This window comes from Sesamum indicum, linkage group LG6 (assembly GCF_026168435.1).
Source record: "Sesamum indicum cultivar Baizhima isolate 11 linkage group LG6, ASM2616843v1, whole genome shotgun sequence".
Classification (NCBI taxonomy): domain Eukaryota; kingdom Viridiplantae; phylum Streptophyta; class Magnoliopsida; order Lamiales; family Pedaliaceae; genus Sesamum; species Sesamum indicum.
The window spans coordinates 24,260,604-24,280,668 of record NC_142662.1 but is presented as its reverse complement, the minus strand read 5'-3'; the positions used below and the strand labels follow the sequence as shown (position 1 = coordinate 24,280,668).

Below are 20,065 nucleotides of genomic sequence, written 5' to 3'. Positions count from 1 at the left end.
TAAATTTATCTTCTAACTTTTATGTTATATATATTCACTACAAAAAAGGTAGATTATTCAGTACATTATGAATCAGGACGGTTTTAAAATTATAGCAAATCAATACTATTTACTTAAATATAATTGATGCAAAAATTTAAATTTTTTTTAATACGATTAATCAATATTCCAGTACAAGAAAATGACAGCAACGAAAAAAAATTGTGTCGAACTAATTAATTAGCAATTAAAATTCTCTTTGCTAATCTATATTATTTAATACAAGAAAGTTATTTGCTAATAAATTTAGCAACAAATTGTTTAAAATATATATTAAATTAGGTAGATACTTGCTAATTAGGTTGATGCTGATTTTATCATCAAACCTTTTGATAATAGCTATCGAGTCATTTTTTTGTAGCGTTCGTAATGATTTTACCAATGATCAAACTATTTACCATAATTTTTAGCTGTAACTGTTGTTTTCTTCCTCACTGGCAAAAAGAACGACTGATAGTCATGGTTCATTAGCATTCACCGTCATGATCTGCTACTTTTGATTTTGGTAAATTTTTTTGGGATAAATTATATTTTGCCATCCAAACTATACCCATTTCTATACTTTGACATCTGAATTTTTTTTTATCAACTTACCATCTCAACTTTACAAAATTTTGCACTTTACCTTTTATAACTATTTCTGCACCAAGTTTTTTGTCAAAAAAAATCACATGCATTGCACATGTGATATATAAGGGTTATATGATATCACATATGCACAACATGTGATGTTTTTCGGCAAAAAAATAATCATATATGGTAAAGTGCAAATTTAAAAAAGTTGAAATGACAAGTTGATATAAAAAAAAGTTTAGATGCCAAAGTGTAAAAATAAGTATAATTCAAATGACAAATATAATTTACCAAAAAAATTTTGCTCATGAAGTTTTGGAAAGCAACATGACAAATATTTGAAACATAATTAATTATTAAATTGACTAATGATGCCAGGGAAATTTATGTCTATATTATTCAAATATAAATGCTTTATTATATCTTTCAGTTCCTTAAAGTCCAAATAGTCCAAACACAGTAAAAATTGTTTGAAATGTTATTAATTTACTCATATTCGAACGCTTTTTTTCATTATGTAAAATATATAAAACTCTTGATACGTACCAAGTTGTCGTTGAATTAGGCATACATAGACACTCCAAATTGATGGAAATATATAATAGTCAGCAAAGACCAACAAAATGCTTAATTAAAGAAATTTAGATTACCTGTTCTCTTGCATTAACATTACGTCGGGAGCTATTTTTAACATTAATTATAATTGCTGAGCTACGTACATACTCCGATAGCTAAATGATTTGATAATAAAATAAACTCTACTTGCACACAAATATCATCTCGACGTAGTATATATATATATATAGATATATATATATATATATTTATACTACTAACCCAACTTAACTTCATTGACCACACCCACAATTATTATTATTAGTCTGTGAATGTGTACAATTAATAAGAAATTAAGAAATAATTAGAAATAATTATATTTTCACCCCTTGATCTATGATCCGTTTACACAAACCACCCATGATAGCATAACATATGGGTAATTTGTGTAATGACGTTTTTGGGCGTATGTGTAAATTTTAAAAAACAGTTGTTTGTGTAAATAATTTTGAAGTTTATGATGTGTAATTATCTAAAACATAGGATGGATTGTGTGAACAAAACTATAGATCAGGAGGTATAAATTAATTTTTCTAAATAATTATTAGTTTTATTTTAATTGGATCAATAGAAAATATCAAAATGAAGTATAAGAAGTTATCGATTGAGAAGGGAGAAAAAAAAGTTTGGGAGTCCAGAAGAAATTATAAGAGAAAAGTGTAAAGCTGGTGAAATAATTTTAAAAGTAGAAATAACAAGTTGGTAAAATAATTTTCAAAAGTAGAAAAGAAAGGAACGTGGAGATAGAAACCTGTCCCAAATGTTTGGGGTAAAATATTTTTTTTAATTTCATAAAATAAGGCTTTTTTTGGTACTACAATTATATAGATGACGCTTTTACTCCTATAAAATTCAAAATCACGCCTTTTTAGTCATAAAAAAAAGTGTTACAACGCCTATTAATTACAAACAACGCATTTTTAGTCCCAAAACCACAATGCACATGACTTTTTGGGACTAAAAATACGTGATTATGAGTTTTATGAGACTAAAAGCGATACATGCCATAATTGTGGTACCAAAAAAAAATTTATCCTTATTTTATGGGACTAAAAAAATATTTTTTCCCCAAATGTTTATTATTAGGTTCACTATAAGAAAATATATTAGAGATGAAAAATTAGTAATAGAAATGAAATTTTTCTTAAATTATTAATAAAATTTAAATCAGAGACGGATTTAGCTATCATGAATGTATTCATCTTTGTATGTGATTATAAGATTAAGTATCAGAGATGGAAAAGAGACAGAACTTTAGTTTCAGAAACAGAAAATCCGTCTCAGATACTCTGTTTCTTGTAGTTGTTGATATGCTATCCCGATGGGGACAAATTTGATTTACAATGAAGATGAACATTTGGAATGGAAATAGAAATCATCGTAAATACTTGCGAATGGGTTGGCATACTACTGCAAATTGCATTAAATTTCCTTTATAACCAAAATGAAAATTTGCGACAGTAATCCATTAGCAAAAAATGAGTTAAGAAGTTTTGCAATGACATATCTGTCTCTAAGTCATTTCTTAACGGGCAGCAAATGTCACCAAGTAGGGTGTTTAGATAAAATTTTTTAAAATATTTTATAAACTCCTATATCTTATAAAATATTTTAGGAGCCTATAAAATATTGGCAAAATTACAAAATTGGTCCCGTAGGTATAAGAGGGTGGTAAAATTGGGACCGTAACTATAGGACTGGCAATTTTAGTCCTGTACGGATTGATTTTTTGGTAATTTTGGTCCTTCCGACCAAAATAGCCCAAAAACGCGATGGAGAGATTTGGGGCTTAGGGTTCCGACCTCCACGTGCGCAACTTAAACACCTAGCAGCTTGCGAGGCTAATGAAAAAAGAGGCCAACTGGACCTAAGGCCTAACAAAGACTCCCCATTTTCTTTAACATCCAACTCGACGAGCTTCTGCAAATAATCCCATGCACCATCTGCTATTATTTGTTCCCAGCATTTCTTATATCCAAATTTTGCATTAATGGATTCGAGAGTTGAACTATAGAACTATTTCACTTTCTTCCCTCAAAATTCTTTGATTTCTAACATAATTCATGAGCATTCTTGAAAATTCTCTTGCGCCAGTGCAGTACTCAAATTACGCAATCCTTGAAAAATTCTCCTTAGCAAGCCTGCGAATTTGGCGTCCCTTCTTCACAAATTTCTAGCAATTAGATGAAACCCCACTCACCTAATTGCCCAAGCGTACCTCTTCTTTCAAGATTTCCTACAGCTTCTGGTTTACTCTGCGTGTTGTTTCACCTCTCTGTAAAAATAGTTTCCATGGCCGAGGCTGGGTTTCTTAATTTTCTTGGCCACAAGAATGATCATCACCCAATGATTCTCAGTATCATCCTAATTTGAATAATTGTCTGACGATAACGAAGACATTTTCACTGTTTTTCTTCACCTGCAACTTCATTTGCAGCAAAAATATGAGAGAGAGAGCTTTACTTGCATAGGGGTGAAAAAAAGCGAGAATAGGACCTCTTTTCCTGCCTAAGCTACGTCATTAGCCACGCAAGCTGCTAGGTGTTTAAGTTGCACACGTGGACATCGGAACCCTAAGTCCCAAATCTTTTCGCTGCGTTTTTGGGAAATTTTGGTCGGAAGGACCAAAATTACCAAAAAAAAATCAATACTTATAGGACTAAAATTGTCAGTCCTATAGTTACGGTCCCAATTTTGCCACCACACCCAAATGAGAAAAAGTGAACTTTTGGGACGGTTTTGCTGAAGAGTAGTTACGATTTTCATTTGCGTCGGGTTTGGGGACGTTAAGTCGTCTCAGATCATGTCAATTGATTCTTATGAAGATCATTTGTCGCAAGGTCGTTGTAACACCCGTTCCAAATTGGGATGGATTTCATCCGTCCCAAAACTTCAGTCCCAAAATCCAATTTCTTTTAGTGATATTGACCAATAAACATATGCATTTTGAGCATTACATTATTGTGTAAAAATAGATGTGAAATTTTCCAGAAAATCTCACTGTATTATTATACATTTATAAACTTTTCAATCATTTTATTAATAACAAATATCTTTTACTTGTTGCATTTATATAAAACATAATATTACATCTTTCAGATAATCATTTCAGTTTCATTCTAAAAAATGCTTGGTGTGAAAATATTACTAAAAACTTATGATAATCATCCAATCGCCCTAAAAGCAAAAATGGAACCGTCCAAAAAATAGAACCAAACAAGCCGATAATACTAATCTCCATGGCACGCTGATATGTGCGTGCATAATTAATTTAATATTTAAAACTAATTATTATTTTGAGGGTAAATTACATAAACACCCTCTTTGTTATGGTGAAATTGCGCCAAATTTCCCTGAGTTAATTTTATTGGCAAAACTCCTCTGTATAATATCAAAATACAACACAAAACTTCTCGTCGATAGTTGCATGTAATATGCGTAAAGTGCAAGTGGGCTTCTTTTTTATACTTTTTAACATTATTTTATATTCACAGAAGCCTATTTTACCCTCGCATTGATATATAAGAGAAATTTAATATTTTAGATTAAATATATTTTAAGAAATTAATATATTATTGATTAATATAACTTATTATTTGGATTTGATATATTGTAATAAATTAAATTTGTTTATGAAATATATTAACTAAATACCAAAATACCTAAAATGTATAGAAAAAATTACATGTTAAAAAATTTAAATTAACAAATCACATGAATACAAAAATTAATATATTAAAATTCACTTTTTAAATTTAAATATTTATATTAATAAAAGGAATTATCAATTACAAATTATTAACTAAATTATTTAGTTTGAATATGTATTGAAAAATTATATTCATTTATCTAATATATTAATTAAATATAAACACTAATAAAAAATTATATTAATTTTTTTAAGTTATATTATTTACTATAAATAAAATTTAACTTAAAATTGACATTATATGTATTTTGAAAAATATTAAATATTTTATTATTATTCCTAAATTATGATAAAAATAAAAAAGTTTGAAAGTATTTTTTCCAAGCAATGGTTCATATTTTATTTTGTATGTATAATTTATATATAAAATTTACAAAAAAAAAACATACAAACATTAAAAATAAAAATAAATAAAAAGAAAAAGGAAAGCATCCGTCGTCCCCGTCTGCCTCCATCTCCACCTCCCATTTCTATCTTTCCCAAAAACTAAAGAAAGAGGAGAGCGTGCATTATTTTGAAAGACATAGGAGGTTTTTTGCCTGTAAAACTAACACGTGGTGTTTTTAACTAAAAAAAATAAAACACTATGTTTATTCTAAAAATATATATTAGTTGGACAAATAAAAAATATTAAAAAATAGAAAAAAATTACGAAGAATTATTAGAAAATAGTGAGAGAAGAATATAAGATGTGGAAATTGAAAAAAACATAAAGATTAATAGAATAGTTAAAAAAAATTAAAAAAATGTCATACTAGAAAAAATGACTGTCCTTTTCAATTATACGAAGCTATAGATTACAGCTTTATATTTAGTTTTTGTTCTTTTCAGTAAACGGAAAAACATCTGAATTTCATTTAAATGAACACGAAAAACTCAACTTTTTCAAAAGAAAAAAAAAATTGAAAAACTTGAAATTATTATTAGACAAATATAGGAGCTCCATCATCAAATGCAAATCCTCCTCAACTTGGTATCATTTTCAGATCAACGCGTTTTTACAATTAAAGAACATACAAAATTGTAGGATATTATATATTTACTCACCAACTCCTTATCTTTGACTTGTTCTGAGCTGATTGTGGGAAAGCACCCTTTCCTTAGTTGACTTGTGTATGTCAAGATGCAGCCAACATGTTCTTCCTTGCTTAAACAACTATTTCACTCTACTACAATCATTCAATCCATCACTATATAACCACTACTTCCATTCCACAACCATGCATTACACCCCTTTTCACTTCTTCTTCTAAGTGCTTTTATCCTCATAGTCGGGGCAACCGGAAAATGGGAACCCTCGGGAGGTCGTGCCAATGGCACCACCTTGCCTTTGCAGTAGCATTTAGCTTGATTGCTACCAGCGTAGTTGCTTATGACTCTTATTTTCATGGTAAGACTATTGTAAATACTCCCATGCTACCGAAGACTTGGGAGCACAAGCCATACTATTACAGTTCGCCTCCCCCGCCTTATTTCTATAAGTCGCCACCTCCACCATCTCCATCACCTCCGCCTCCATATCTTTACAAATCTCCTCCTCCACCATCGCCATCACCGCCACCTCCTTATGTTTACAAATCTCCTCCTCCGCCATCTCCATCACCGCCACCTCCCTATGTTTATAAGTCTCCACCTCCACCATCTCCATCACCACCACCCCCATATGTATACAAATCTCCTCCTCCGCCGTCACCATCTCCACCACCTCCCTATGTTTATAAGTCTCCACCTCCACCTTCTCCATCACCACCGCCTCCGTATGTCTACAAATCTCCTCCTCCACCATCGCCATCACCACCACCTCCATATGTCTACAAGTCTCCTCCTCCACCATCCCCGTCACCACCGCCCCCATATGTATACAAATCTCCTCCTCCACCATCGCCATCACCACCACCTCCCTATATTTATAAATCTCCACCTCCACCATCTCCGTCACCACCCCCTCCGTATGTTTATAAATCTCCTCCCCCTCCATCCCCGTCACCACCACCTCCATATGTATACAAATCTCCTCCTCCACCATCCCCGTCACCACCTCCCCCATATGTATACAAATCTCCTCCTCCACCATCTCCATCACCACCACCTCCTTATGTTTACAAGTCTCCACCTCCACCTTTACCATCCCCACCACCTCCATATGTTTATAAATCTCCCCCACCACCTTCACCATCACCACCACCTCCATATGTCTACAAGTCTCCTCCTCCACCATCGCCATCACCACCACCACCATATGCTTACAAATCTCCTCCTCCGCCATCTCCATCACCACCACCTCCCTATGCTTACAAGTCTCCACCTCCACCTTCACCATCCCCACCACCTCCATATGTTTATAAATCTCCCCCACCACCTTCACCATCACCACCACCTCCATATGTCTACAAGTCTCCTCCTCCACCATCGTCATCACCACCACCACCATATGTTTACAAATCTCCTCCTCCGCCATCTCCATCACCGCCACCTCCCTATGTTTACAAGTCTCCACCTCCACCTTCCCCATCGCCGCCACCCCCATATGTTTACAAATCGCCTCCTCCACCATCTCCATCACCACCACCTCCTTATGTTTACAAATCTCCTCCTCCGCCATCTCCATCACCGCCACCCCCATATGTATACAAATCTCCTCCTCCACCATCGCCATCACCACCACCTCCCTATGTTTACAAGTCTCCACCTCCACCTTCCCCATCACCACCACCTCCCTACATTTACAAGTCTCCTCCTCCCCCGTCTCCATCTCCACCACCACACTACTACTATAAATCACCACCACATCCTTCTCCATCTCCTCCACCAGTGTATTACTACAAATCGCCTCCACCTCCTTCCCACCACTACTAAGACGGCACGGGCCTCTTCAATTAAGCATGTCTATGGATTGAAATATTATTCTTAAAGTGTTCATTTGAAATTCTCCAGCTTATCATCAGTCCTTATACTCTTGTATTTGTGAATAAATAGGGTCTCTATAAAGTAGATCCTCATGCATATGTAAGCATTCTTTTGTACTACTTTTTAATTTCGTAGCAATGAAAATTTCTATTTTCGCTAATGCTATAAAAATATATATGAATAGCAAACGGCTGATCAAATTTAAAAAGAGTGATTGCAACTAATTTCATATTAAACATATGATGCCTTTATGTCTATCATTCAAATATAAATGTTTTATTATAAATTTCAGTACGTTAAGTCAAATAGTCCAAGTGTTAAATAGAAAAACATTCTTTTGAAATTTCATTTATTTATTTTTATTTTTTATTTGAAAACGCTGTTTTTTGTCATGTAAAATATATAAAACTCTGAAACCAAGTTGGCGCTGAATTGGACGTAGCAACTCCATATTGATGGAAGTGTATACTAGTCAGCAAGGAGCAAAATGCTTAAAGAAACTTAGAAATATCTGAGATCAATAAAGGGATCATTTCACTCCTTTACTAGCACTCTTAAAGTTTGCTTCTGTCTAACAAATAAATCTCTCTATTAGTCAAAATTCACTAAATTTGTTGATATTAATAAAAATATCGAAACAAAGTGTATATAATAAACCCCGAATTGACTTATTACTGACTTATTGCAAATAAAATAAATATTTTTATGATCAAATTACCCTCGTACATCATCTTCACACGTTAAGGCATGTGAAGAGGTATATATTCACCATTATAAAGGTATTTTAGTCTGAAAAGAATTATTCGACCTGCAATTAGTCAGTGATCAATCAATCGAGGGTTATTATCAGTTTTCATTCAGTTTTGTTTTTTTAATATCAATAAATTCAAAGGCTTTTGACTAATAAGAGGACGTTTTTGGTAGATGGAAGCAAATCTCAGAGTATTAGATGTAATTTCTCAAACTACAAGAGGTTTACGTATAATTATACCATACCTCAAAAGGAGGGGTACAATTATCCCATTTTTAAATGAATCACTTATTTGGATGATAGAGAAAACCACATCGGCTTTTTAACTCAATTTTATACCCCGAGCGCTGAATGATTTGATTCATAAAAATAAACTCTACTTGAAATATCATTTAATTCGGCTTAGTCTACTTAACTTCATTGACTAATCCCCCCCCCCCCCCCGCCAATCTTAATCGGGAAAATGCAATCACCACATGTGATGTGAAAAAAAAATCCTTTATACAAAAGTAATTAAAATACAGTACTCATCTAATTTTGAAAATGGGGGAAATCCTTATAGGAAAATGGTGTAGACGCCCCTTATGCGATTTATATGATTTTTTAAACAATATAATATTATTTTATATACAAATATACGTAATATATTAATATTTATATACATGTAAAATGTATTAATATCTATAATACTAATATTGATACGTACCAGAGTCCAACAACACCACAAAATTGAAAACGCTTCTTGAAAATTTTACAATTATGATAGGGCTGATAGGGAAGTAGGAGTTAGCACTTCAATACTTAAATAAGTAAATAATTTAATGATAAAACAGGAAACCCAAGTAAGAACGTGAGAACAATGTAATGAAATGAATTAAGTAGATCGGAGATGGAGTGTTGAAAGTATGAAAATAATGCTGAAAATTTGTGTTGAAGGTGTGGAAAAGAAGCCAAGTGGAATTTTCAGGACTAAATTACCTTGTTAACTTACCCAAGCTCCAAGCTCCTATTATATGCGTAGATTTTGAGAGTTTTAAGGATCAATTGAAAGCTGTTGAGATGTCTTCAAAATCCTTGGAATATCTACTTTCTAGAGTTCTTCAGCCATTAGAGTTATCCTCAAAGAAAAATACCAGTTCAATCAAGAATATAGGGTGTTAGTTACCTATTGCTTCAAAGTTGGATCTAGCTAGCAAAATCGTCCCTCTTGAATCCCTTTCAAGGTGACGTGACCTATTATGTATAGAATATGACTGACGTGATGGGGTTGTTTGATACTATGACTGCTGGTACGAACACTGTTTTTTGGCATTTCCTTGTTCTCTATTAGCCAAGACTAGGCTAATTGGCCTATTATCCTTGTTCTCTATCAATTGTACTTGAGTCAGCGAGGTTTGGGCCTGCAGGGTGAAGTGCATGCAGCCTAATTTCTTGGCTTGAATTTAGGCTAATTTGGTCATCAGGCTTTGAAAAATATTTGCTATAGGCATCATCACTGCCCCGCACTCCAGTAGTCCAAGACTTATGTCGAAGTGTTGAAGTAGGAATAGTAGCCTTGTTGAGTTGGGCCATTCCCTATTTCAAGAGATTTTATACCTTGGGGCTTCCTGATTGGGCTGAACCAAAAGGGAATGATGTGTTGCAGTGGCTCTTCCCGATCAAGCGGATTTTGTGGCATCTACATATGTCAACAAGTCATAAGGTGGCCTAGTGGTGGTTGGGGGGACGCAGTTCCTACTCGGTTACGCGAACCTATCTGGCGAAGAGATGAGAGAGTCCGTTGTAGTTGTGATTATTTGCAGCCCTCGTTTCTTTGTTATCAATGCTTTGTTGTTTTGCTTTTCTATCTAGTCGTTGATGTTACTTCGTGTATTTGTGTCTTCCTGCTTTGCTGAATATATCTGCATTTAGAAATGCAGAATTTTTTGTTGCACAGGTGTAAGGACAAAATGTGCTTTCGTTCTGAGTTCCCAACAAGTTAAGTAAATATCAAAGGGCCAGTTAGTGCTGGTTTGGTTTCATTATGGCAGGTAAAGAACTTGTTGCAGTAAGATCTTGCTAAAAGATGAAAAAACGTGGTCTACTAAGGCAGATGAGTCTGGGGGCAGCGTTAGGTTGCATGCGCATTTTCTTGCATAATGTTAAATAGTTGGTTTTCATTAGTACTAAAATAAGAGTAAAGGGATAACTTCTCCAAGTGAAAAGCAATATTTTTGCTTCTACATACCATAAGTTTATTACAAGGTGGAGTCGTCATGTCGATAGAGTAGGATTATTCTTCATGTGATGTCACCTGTTTAGGGTACTACACTTTGTTATCTTTCTGATAAGTGGTAAAAAATATGGCCTATTGGGTGCCTTTTACTTAGTAAAGTAAGCTAGAGTTAGGAGCCCGTCGGTCGGGATACAGGTCCTAGCCTGTCAACAAGGGCACAAGTCGGAGCTCATCAGTAAGGACACAAGTCGGAGCCCATTAGGTGGGATCATAGGCCGAAACTCGTCAGCAGGACTAAAGGCTGGAGCCTATCAACAATTAAACACTTCATTTTCAGAACATAATATAGCAAGTAATAGAAGTTTGGAGAAGATAACAATGAGATTTATCATGAAATATATACAGAAAGTCCATCATAATAAGCTTACTTTTAAAATTTTAGGGTACCAGTACTATAGTCTTGTTCAGCTGGACCTCAATCTTCTCAATCAAGAAATAAAAATTCTTTCTTGCTCACATCAACCTCTTTATTTCATCATGTGTAATAGTGCAACATTATCAAACTTATTGAGGTGTTCCAGCAGGCCGTTGGTTCCATCGATGGTTGGTAAATAGTTATCTATCAAAGTATCATGTCTATTTATGTTAAATTAATATTTTTATGTGTATTCCAAAAGATTTTTAAAGCTTGAATATGAAATCCTTTTTCTTTTTGCTTTTTTAAGGTTTTGCCAAATTGTAAAAAACCCTTGGGCACCGAAAAATCACCAATGTGCTTCAGTGCTATTAGCCCTAAGCCCATATAAATAGTGCATTGTCTTTTTGTTTTATGGTTCAATTGTAAACTAACTGTAAGGGGAAAAAAAGTTCTATAATTTAAGCTCCTATCTGTAATTTAACATATTTTTGGAGGTTAATGTGTTGTCATAAAGTCCTTAGTCTTTTAAATTTCTATTAATGACACCACAAAAAAATAGAAAAAAAAAATCTTACACCTTCTATTAAAAGTTTCATGTGAAAAACATATCGAATAAAATGGAAAAGTGTTGGAAATCAAAAGTAATTAACCTACTAATTTTACATTGCGACATAAAGGGTTACCTCAATTATCTGATCGAATATAATAATTCCCAAACGCCTTAGCGCCCTAGCGAAATAACTAAACAATTTCTAGATCTTTTGGCTCGTCTACAAGCTTCTAATTGAACTCCTGAATCAACAAGCACATATCGTTCAAGAATCTACAAACACTCTTGCTCGTCTCCGTTGGACTGCTACCAAACCTATTAACTCAATTGCACGCACCTTAAACAGTAGGCCTTTTGAATTGATCGATCTAGATTTGAATGAAGTATTTGGAGAAAAAATTGTAGATTATTGAAATCATTTGAATTTAGAATTATCCTAATAATTTCAAAGAATTTATGATTATGAATTTAAAATTCATAACTTCAAATCCATGAATCGAAATATAGCCTAGTAAAAAAATGGATGATGGTCCAAGAGAAAGTACAAAGAGAATTATTTATTGAGAGAGAGTGCTATGTGGGAACTGTACGTAAGGATCACACACACTCTTGGACCTAAGACACTATATATAGGTGTACATCAATGTTTATCACAAAAGAGTCCTTATTCTAGATAGATGTGGGAGACTTAAAAATCTATCATTGATATGGTTTGTCGAAGATTAATTTTTATCTAGACACCATGTTTAGAAGACTAATTATGTGTCAGGTATGGATTATATAAGAGGAGTCTTTATCTCAATCTAAAAGTTGGGAGACTACGAACTCTATTTAAGTGTCTTGAGATGAGCTCAAAAGTTTGCTAGAATGATTCTGGTGTATTGTAACACCAATTACATATTCAACTTCGCCAATGGCTTTCATCTCAAATGTTTATGACCAGAAGTGGCGACAATCATCTCTATGTTATTTTCAGCCGACAAATTCCATCTACATAGGGAGAGTTCCTATTACTTTTCTCGACATATACATACTGATCCACCTCATCTATCGTAAAGTCTATTGAGGTGTTAGCCCAAGAGTCAAGAGATAGATAAATAGACACCCATTGCACTGATCGGGGGCATTCATATAAAATTGTATTACCAATGCTTGGACGATTGTCTCACGCTATAAATGGAACCTTTTAAGCATCACACTTTGCTTTCTTGTCCCATTTCCTGAAATTCTATAGACTGATCTATATAAATCTCTTTATCTAGTTCTCCATTGAGAAATTATGTCTTAATGCACTCAAGTGACTCACTAGATGTACAGCGTTGATACTAACTAAGCAGCACAAGGATTCATGATACATGTGCGCTGGGTGCAAGCGGACTCATCTGGCACATGACTCAACACGCCTACCAAAAATATCCACATCATCCTCCATGTTAGCTATAGTTGACCACTGTTTGGCACGCCCAAATCAGTCTCTACGTACCGATCCAGTTCCTAAGGTTTTTCGACGTCCCGCGTTCAATTATGGAGTCAGAAAATTCAAATTCCAACTCTATGACATGTTTGCCTCTTTGTATTGAATGCAGGCTCACCTCTCCTAACCATAATAGTACAAGTAGATACAAATGTTTCAACTATGCCAAGAAACAAATAAGTTTGAGGAGCACTGGTACATCATTTATATATGTATGAATAAAAGCTTGCATCCAGCCCTGGATGCTTGCCGCTGCTTACGGGTCTTTCAGTAATCTCATCATTAATTAGTCTGAATCAAAAAATCAAGAAAACTAATTAAGCCCACAACCAAATAGTTTTAGTCAACTGCCACTAACTAAACTAAAAGAAAACGACCACATACACTTACATAGCAAGTTGGAATAAGTAAATTTCAGTTTCCTCAATATTTTAATCAGTTGCAATGTACATCGATTTAAAAATTTTGAGATGTTGATATTTGGAAAGTGCAAGGGTTAGTTGATCTCCACTCCCAAAGCGATTAATCAATATAAAAGAGAAAATTAAGATTTTAAATAAGAACATTACAATGCGCCCTCTCTACTTTTTTAATTGCAAAAATCATGTAATTTTCATTGCCAGCTATTTTTGTGGATGATTAGTTTTGTTGAATCTGATTTAAATATCATACAGTTATCACCAGTCACAATTCGTATCATAAAAATAAAGGAAAAATAGTATTTTTTGTTCAATAAATTAAATTCATTTTACTTTTAATTCTATTTATTATGGGATTAACACTTATATACGCCTAACACGTGGTTGTTAAGCATTTTTGGCTAGAAGGAAAATTAGTCATTTTTTCAATAGTAGCATATAAATGCTTAATTTGGCCTATTTGATTCACTTGTAAAAGACATGATTCTTTGATATTTCTTTTACTTGGCTTCAACTTACAAAAATATGGGAGATGTGAGATTCAATATTTGTGAGAGAAGAGAGAAATTCTCCTTTCTTTGCACTAATTTCCTCCTTCAAGATTTGTTTCTTAAATGTAGTTATACCCCCCCCCGGCCACAAAAAAAAAAAAAAGTGGTCCCTAGTTGAAAAACGTGTCAATTTTTCCTCCAATCAAAATATTTAACGGAACCAAAAGTGTATTGGGCAAAAAATGTTAATTTTTAGGATAAATGTTATATTTGGTCCCTTAAGTTTTGTTTAAAATCAATTTAGTCCCTCAAATTTATTTTTTAACTTTAGCATCCCTAAACTTTAATTTTTATCTCAATTTGGTCCTTCTGGCCATTTTTCGGCGAAAATGTGGCCGGAGTTTGACTTTTTAGAGGGTAAATGGTCAGTTTAAGTTTGTAAAATTATCAAATTAGTCTTTTTTTAGAAAAAAACTATTTTTTAATATTTTTATATGGTGAATATGATAAAATTATCTTATATGAAAAATAAAAATTTTGAACTCTTGTGAACATAAAATTAACATATTGCTTAACTTAAAATAAAATAGTCTCCTTTTTTCACATTTTCAAAAGTGAAAAAAAAAAATCAAAATTATAAATAATTTTTTTAAAACGTATCTAATCTAAAAATATAATAAAAAAATCTAAGTTGATTTTTTATAATATGTGTCTAATAAAATTAAATTTTAACAATGTTATTATATATTAACAGCTACGATTTTGAATAAAATGCTGGCGGAATGTACTTTTAATTAAATTATTTGATGGATTTCAAATATATATAAAAATTTTATTTTAAAAGATTTTTATAGATCTTTTCTATAAAATATGACTATATATTTAGAAAACCTCTTAAAATGAATTTTATATATGAAATCCACCAAAATATCTAGTGAAAAAGCATAATCTACCAACTTTTTGTTCGAAAATTCAAGCATTTAATAAATATTATTAAGGTTTAACTTTTTTAAACTTATCTTTAACTCTTGAAATAACAAATTATTGACTTAGGTTTTTTTATTATATTGTCATATTAGATATAAGTTTTATAAAAAATTATTCATAATTTTGTTTTTTTTCAACTACTAAAAAAATAGACTTGTTGTTTTAAGTTAAGCAATATATTATTATTCTGTCATAAGAGTTCAAAGTTTTCATTATCCACATAAGATAATTACAATATATCAGCATAAAAAAATATAAAAAAATTTCTTTTTCATGTAGAAAAATAATTAATTTGATAATTTTATAAATTTAAAGGATTAAAATGATAAAATAAAACATATTGACTGTTTTACCCTCTAAAGAGTCAAAAATCGACCACATTTTCGACGAAAAATAGTCAGAGGGACCAAATTGAGACAAAAAGTAAATTTAACGATGTTTTAAGTTAAGAATGAACTTGAGGAACTAAAATGATTCTAAACATAAATTTAAGATACCAAACATAGTATTTTCTCTAACTTTTATAAGGCACGAAATTGAAAATACTAATCCTATATAAATTGAATCAAAACTACAACCAACCTAACTTATAACACCAGAAACACTACAAAAAGATCTTCTTGCTCATCAAAGGTTTCACACCCAACTACAGAAACTTTGACCATTTGTCTTTAAAACAAATAAGAGGATGACAACGTTAGGATTACATGAATAAGGATAATGCAACATTATTTTTCACGTGTAAATTAACTGTAAAAAGCAATTGGTTTGATGTAATGGTCTAATTCATACATTAATCATCTACAATAAGAGCTCATTCACAGCCCAATAAGCAACACTCAGTTTCTTTCCGCAACAATGGCAGCAGCCACCGTTCTTGGCAATCCACTCACACTGACAAAGAACTCATCATCACCTCCCCTCTCTTTGCTTCATACCAATGGCTACTACCATCACAAAAGATACAAATTCACTTACAGCCCCCGCTCACCGAAGATGGCGCCAATCAGGCGGCCGACTTGCATGACATTAGTGGCAGCTCCTGTGCTAAACGGCGTGCAATGTATCATGCAAGAGAAATCTACGATGGTTGACTTGACGGCTCTTGTGAAGATGAAATTTAGCAAAGCAGGAAGTCTTAAGGAGCTGATTCGTCGCTCGGTTGAGGCTGCCACTAGTTCAGTCGAGGGAGGTGTTGTTCTGCAGTTGGTGAGCAAAGACGTCGATCCTGGTAAGCCCCTTTCAACGTTTGCTTGTTAACATATAATGAAATATACCTTAAGTCCACAGGATCCAGAGCTCTAACAAGTTGCCTCAAATTTTAATGCAAAGAAACAAAGAAGGGAAAGCTTAGTGAGGAAGCTGTGTTGCACTGGTCATCGAGCAGCAAGGCTGAAGCAGAGCATCAGACATACGAGGTGAATTTCAAGATTGATCCCAATTTTGGATTGCCTGGAGCAATCTACGTGCATAGTCGACATCAAGACGAGTTCTTCTTGATGAGCGTTTCGATTGAAGGGATTGTCCATTTTGCTTGCAGATCCTGGATACAACCTGTGACGGTTGATTCTGGGACTAGGGTCTTCTTCTGTGACAAGGTAAACTTAAGTTTACAGATACTATACATCCTTCATGTCTGAACCTGATTTAGAATCTGAATTTTAGATGGAAGCATAAAAAATTAATCATCTGTAAGCCCAAAAAACATGTGTCCTTCGAAATCAACCTATCAAGTTCCTATCTAGAAGGTTGCTATTGACTAAGACTGTCTGATTCCACAGGCTTGCCTGCCCTCCCAAACTCCATCAGGATTGGTAGAGCTGCGGCAGAGAGAACTTAAGGATTTACGAGGTGATGGGAAGGGATTAAGGTTGCCGTCTGATAGAATATATGACTATGATGTTTATAATGATCTTGGGAATCCGGACAAAGGAACTAATTATGCAAGGCCGACTCTTGGTGGTGGAAACAACCCGTATCCTAGAAGGTGTCGATCTGGACGACCTCCTACAACCACTGGTATGAACATCGACCTCATGTCTAAAATCTAAATCCTCTTCATCGTCCAAAATCCTAGATTTCTTGTCTTAATCTATTTAGTCGAAAGTAGTACACATTCCAAGTGCTGAATATTAAGAAATATGTACAACAATCAATACAGGATTCTAAGAAATCTGTCATTTGTCCATCAAGTGGTACCTTAAATCTGAAATTTGCTGCAGATGTGTCCGCAGAGTCTCCATCAAGTCCTTCACTACCAGCATACGTTCCCAGAGACGAAGAATACGGGGAGCAAAAAAAAGAATTTATGTCTCATGGAAGGAAAAATGCAATACTCCGCAATATAGTCCCACTTCTAATAGCCAAAATATTTGGTGAGAAGAACTTTTATGTAGCTGTTGATGCTGACAATCAACATAAAAACAAGAGTAAAATGACCATTATGTCACTGGACAAGCTATTGAACAAGAACCCAATACTAAAGATTCTCAGCAATGTTCAAGAGGTGATAGAGAGAACGTTCAATTTGGATCCTCCAAAATATATTTCGAGTGAGTGCTACGTTATCTCACCTGTCCTACGTCTTTCCCTTTGAACATTTTTCAACATTTACATTTTCTATCAGAGGATGCAATATGGGGATTGCCGGATGATGAATTTGGTCGTCGAGTTCTTGCCGGTGTGAACCCTGTAAGTATAGAGAAGCTGAAGGTGAGCGCCAATCAGATGCAGATTTTATAAGGCAAAATATGACAACATAAGCAAAATTGGCAGAAGTTAATAATACATTGTTCCTCAGGTCTTTCCTCCTGTAAGCAAACTTGATCCCTCCATCTATGGTCCGCAAGAGTCAGCATTAAAGGAAGAACACATAATCAGCCTTCTCGAAGGAATGTCTGTGCAACAGGTACTGCAAAGAATTCCCCGGTTCTTGAAATACGTATGAGATAAGATTACAGCAATCAAAAACACACAGAAAGCAGTGGAAAAATAAAGCGAGTCGTGATAACCACGTTCCCTTTCCCCTGTAATCACCCTGAATTAGCAAACCTTCCATTGTTGCGGTCATTGATTAATATTTACAGGAAATTTCTTGTTCTCTCCTCATTTCTGCTTTCTGTATGTTGTAGGCAATGGATGAAGATAAGCTGTTCATATTGGACTACCACGATATCTACCTTCCCTACGTTGATCGCATAAATTCAATTGAAGGGCGTAAAACATACGCGACAAGAACTATCTTCTTCTTAACTCCTTATGGAACTTTGAAACCAATTGCAATTGAACTGAGCCTCCCGTTAGCAGAGCAGAAAGCCTCATCAAAGCTGGTTCTTACTCCTCCTACTAATGGAACCGCCTACTGGCTTTGGCAACTGGCCAAAGAACATGTCTGCTCAAATGATGCTGCCATTCAGACACTTATCAATCACTGGTATGCAACAACCTGATTAACATAATTCTATGCAAGAATATAATCTTCACTCTTAGTTTACATATTCAAGAATGGGAGTTCACAATCGTTAACAGGCTGCGGATACATGCATGTATGGAGCCGTTCTTTGTAGCAGCTCACAGGAGCCTAAGTGTGATGCACCCCATCTTCAAGCTTCTTGATCCTCATATGCGTTATATAATGAAGACGAACTCATTTAGTCGAGACGTTCTTATCAATGCTGGAGGAGTGATTGAGACATTTAACGCTCCAGCCAAATACTGCATGGAATTTAGCTGTTCTGCCTACCAAGACTGGTGGAGATTCGACCTTGAAGGCCTTCCCGCAGATCTAATAAGACGGTTTGCCACTTTCCTCTGATCCTATGTAAAACTTTGCAGAAAATAGATGTTGAATTCATATTATTCACTTGATTTGTGCAGAGGAATGGCGGTGCCCGACTCCACATATCCCTTCGGGTTAAGACTAACCATTGATGACTACCCATACGCCCAAGACGGCCTCCTAATCTGGTCCGCAATTGAAAATCTGGTGACGAAGTATGTGAATCACTACTATCCAGAGGCAATTATTGTCCAAGATGACACAGAACTACAGGCTTGGTATAATGAGTCGGTTAATAAAGGCCATGCTGATCTTCGCAATGCAGCATGGTGGCCTAAGCTCTCTACACCAAAAGATCTCATCAACATTCTAACAACCATTATATGGACAGTAACAGGGCAACACGCTGTAATGAACTTTGGTCAGCATCCATACGGTGGCTACATCCCAGCCCGGCCTCCATTCATGAGACGGCTGCTGCCCTCAGAGAACGACCCTGACTATGAACATTTTCTTGCAAACCCTCAAGAGTATTTCGTCTCATCTCTGCCAAGTTTTACACAAGCTGCACAGTTTGCTGCTGTCCTTCACACTGGCTCAGGGCATTCCCCTGATGAAGAGTACATTGGAGAGAGGAATGACTTGTCGAGTTGGGCCAGTGAACCGGAAATCTTGGAGGCATTCTATGAGTTTTTGTTGGACACAAAGGCAATTGTGCAGGAGATTTCGAGGAGGAATTCCGATCCAAGACTCAGGAACCGTTGTGGTGAGGGAACATTCCCGTTTGAACTGCTGATTCCAAGCTCAGGATCAGGGACTACTAGTAGAGGGGTGCCTAACAGTGTAACAGCATGAGAAAAGGATTTCTCTGATTATTACATACCAGAACTAAATTTGGAAGACGTAAACAGTCAGACCATCCAGATCATGTTACATATCAACAAGGCGCAACCTCACCTAGAATAAGGTTAGATGAATGAAGTAAAATTATGTTAAGGTTTCATTACTTTGTTTTAAGGATCTTGCTGTTGGTGCATTGTAAGATAAAGCAACATAAGCAGCCAACTGATGTTTCTCATTCCATGATAATAAAAACTACTTCATTTGTTTCCCTTTTTGATTTCTTTTTAAAGTTTTTT

At 34.6% G+C, this 20,065-nt stretch overlaps 2 protein-coding genes across 2 annotated transcripts; both read left to right on the top strand.

Moving 5' to 3' along the window:
- Nucleotides 1-6,033: 6,033 nt before the first annotated feature.
- On the top strand, nucleotides 6,034-8,003 carry LOC148787949 (uncharacterized). Its single transcript, XM_088881083.1, has one exon. It carries the CDS (start codon nucleotides 6,224-6,226, stop codon nucleotides 7,790-7,792), a length of 1,569 nt encoding a protein of 522 aa, XP_088737209.1. The 5' UTR covers nucleotides 6,034-6,223; the 3' UTR covers nucleotides 7,793-8,003.
- Nucleotides 8,004-15,815: 7,812 nt separating this feature from the next.
- Nucleotides 15,816-20,038, top strand: LOC105163615 (linoleate 13S-lipoxygenase 3-1, chloroplastic-like). The gene is made up of 9 exons (XM_011082028.3): nucleotides 15,816-16,379; nucleotides 16,481-16,746; nucleotides 16,930-17,167; nucleotides 17,371-17,700; nucleotides 17,775-17,860; nucleotides 17,949-18,056; nucleotides 18,280-18,581; nucleotides 18,677-18,943; nucleotides 19,025-20,038. The coding sequence occupies exons 1-9, from the start codon at nucleotides 16,007-16,009 to the stop codon at nucleotides 19,779-19,781; spliced, it is 2,727 nt and encodes a 908-aa protein (XP_011080330.1). The 5' UTR covers nucleotides 15,816-16,006; the 3' UTR covers nucleotides 19,782-20,038.
- Nucleotides 20,039-20,065: the final 27 nt, after the last annotated feature.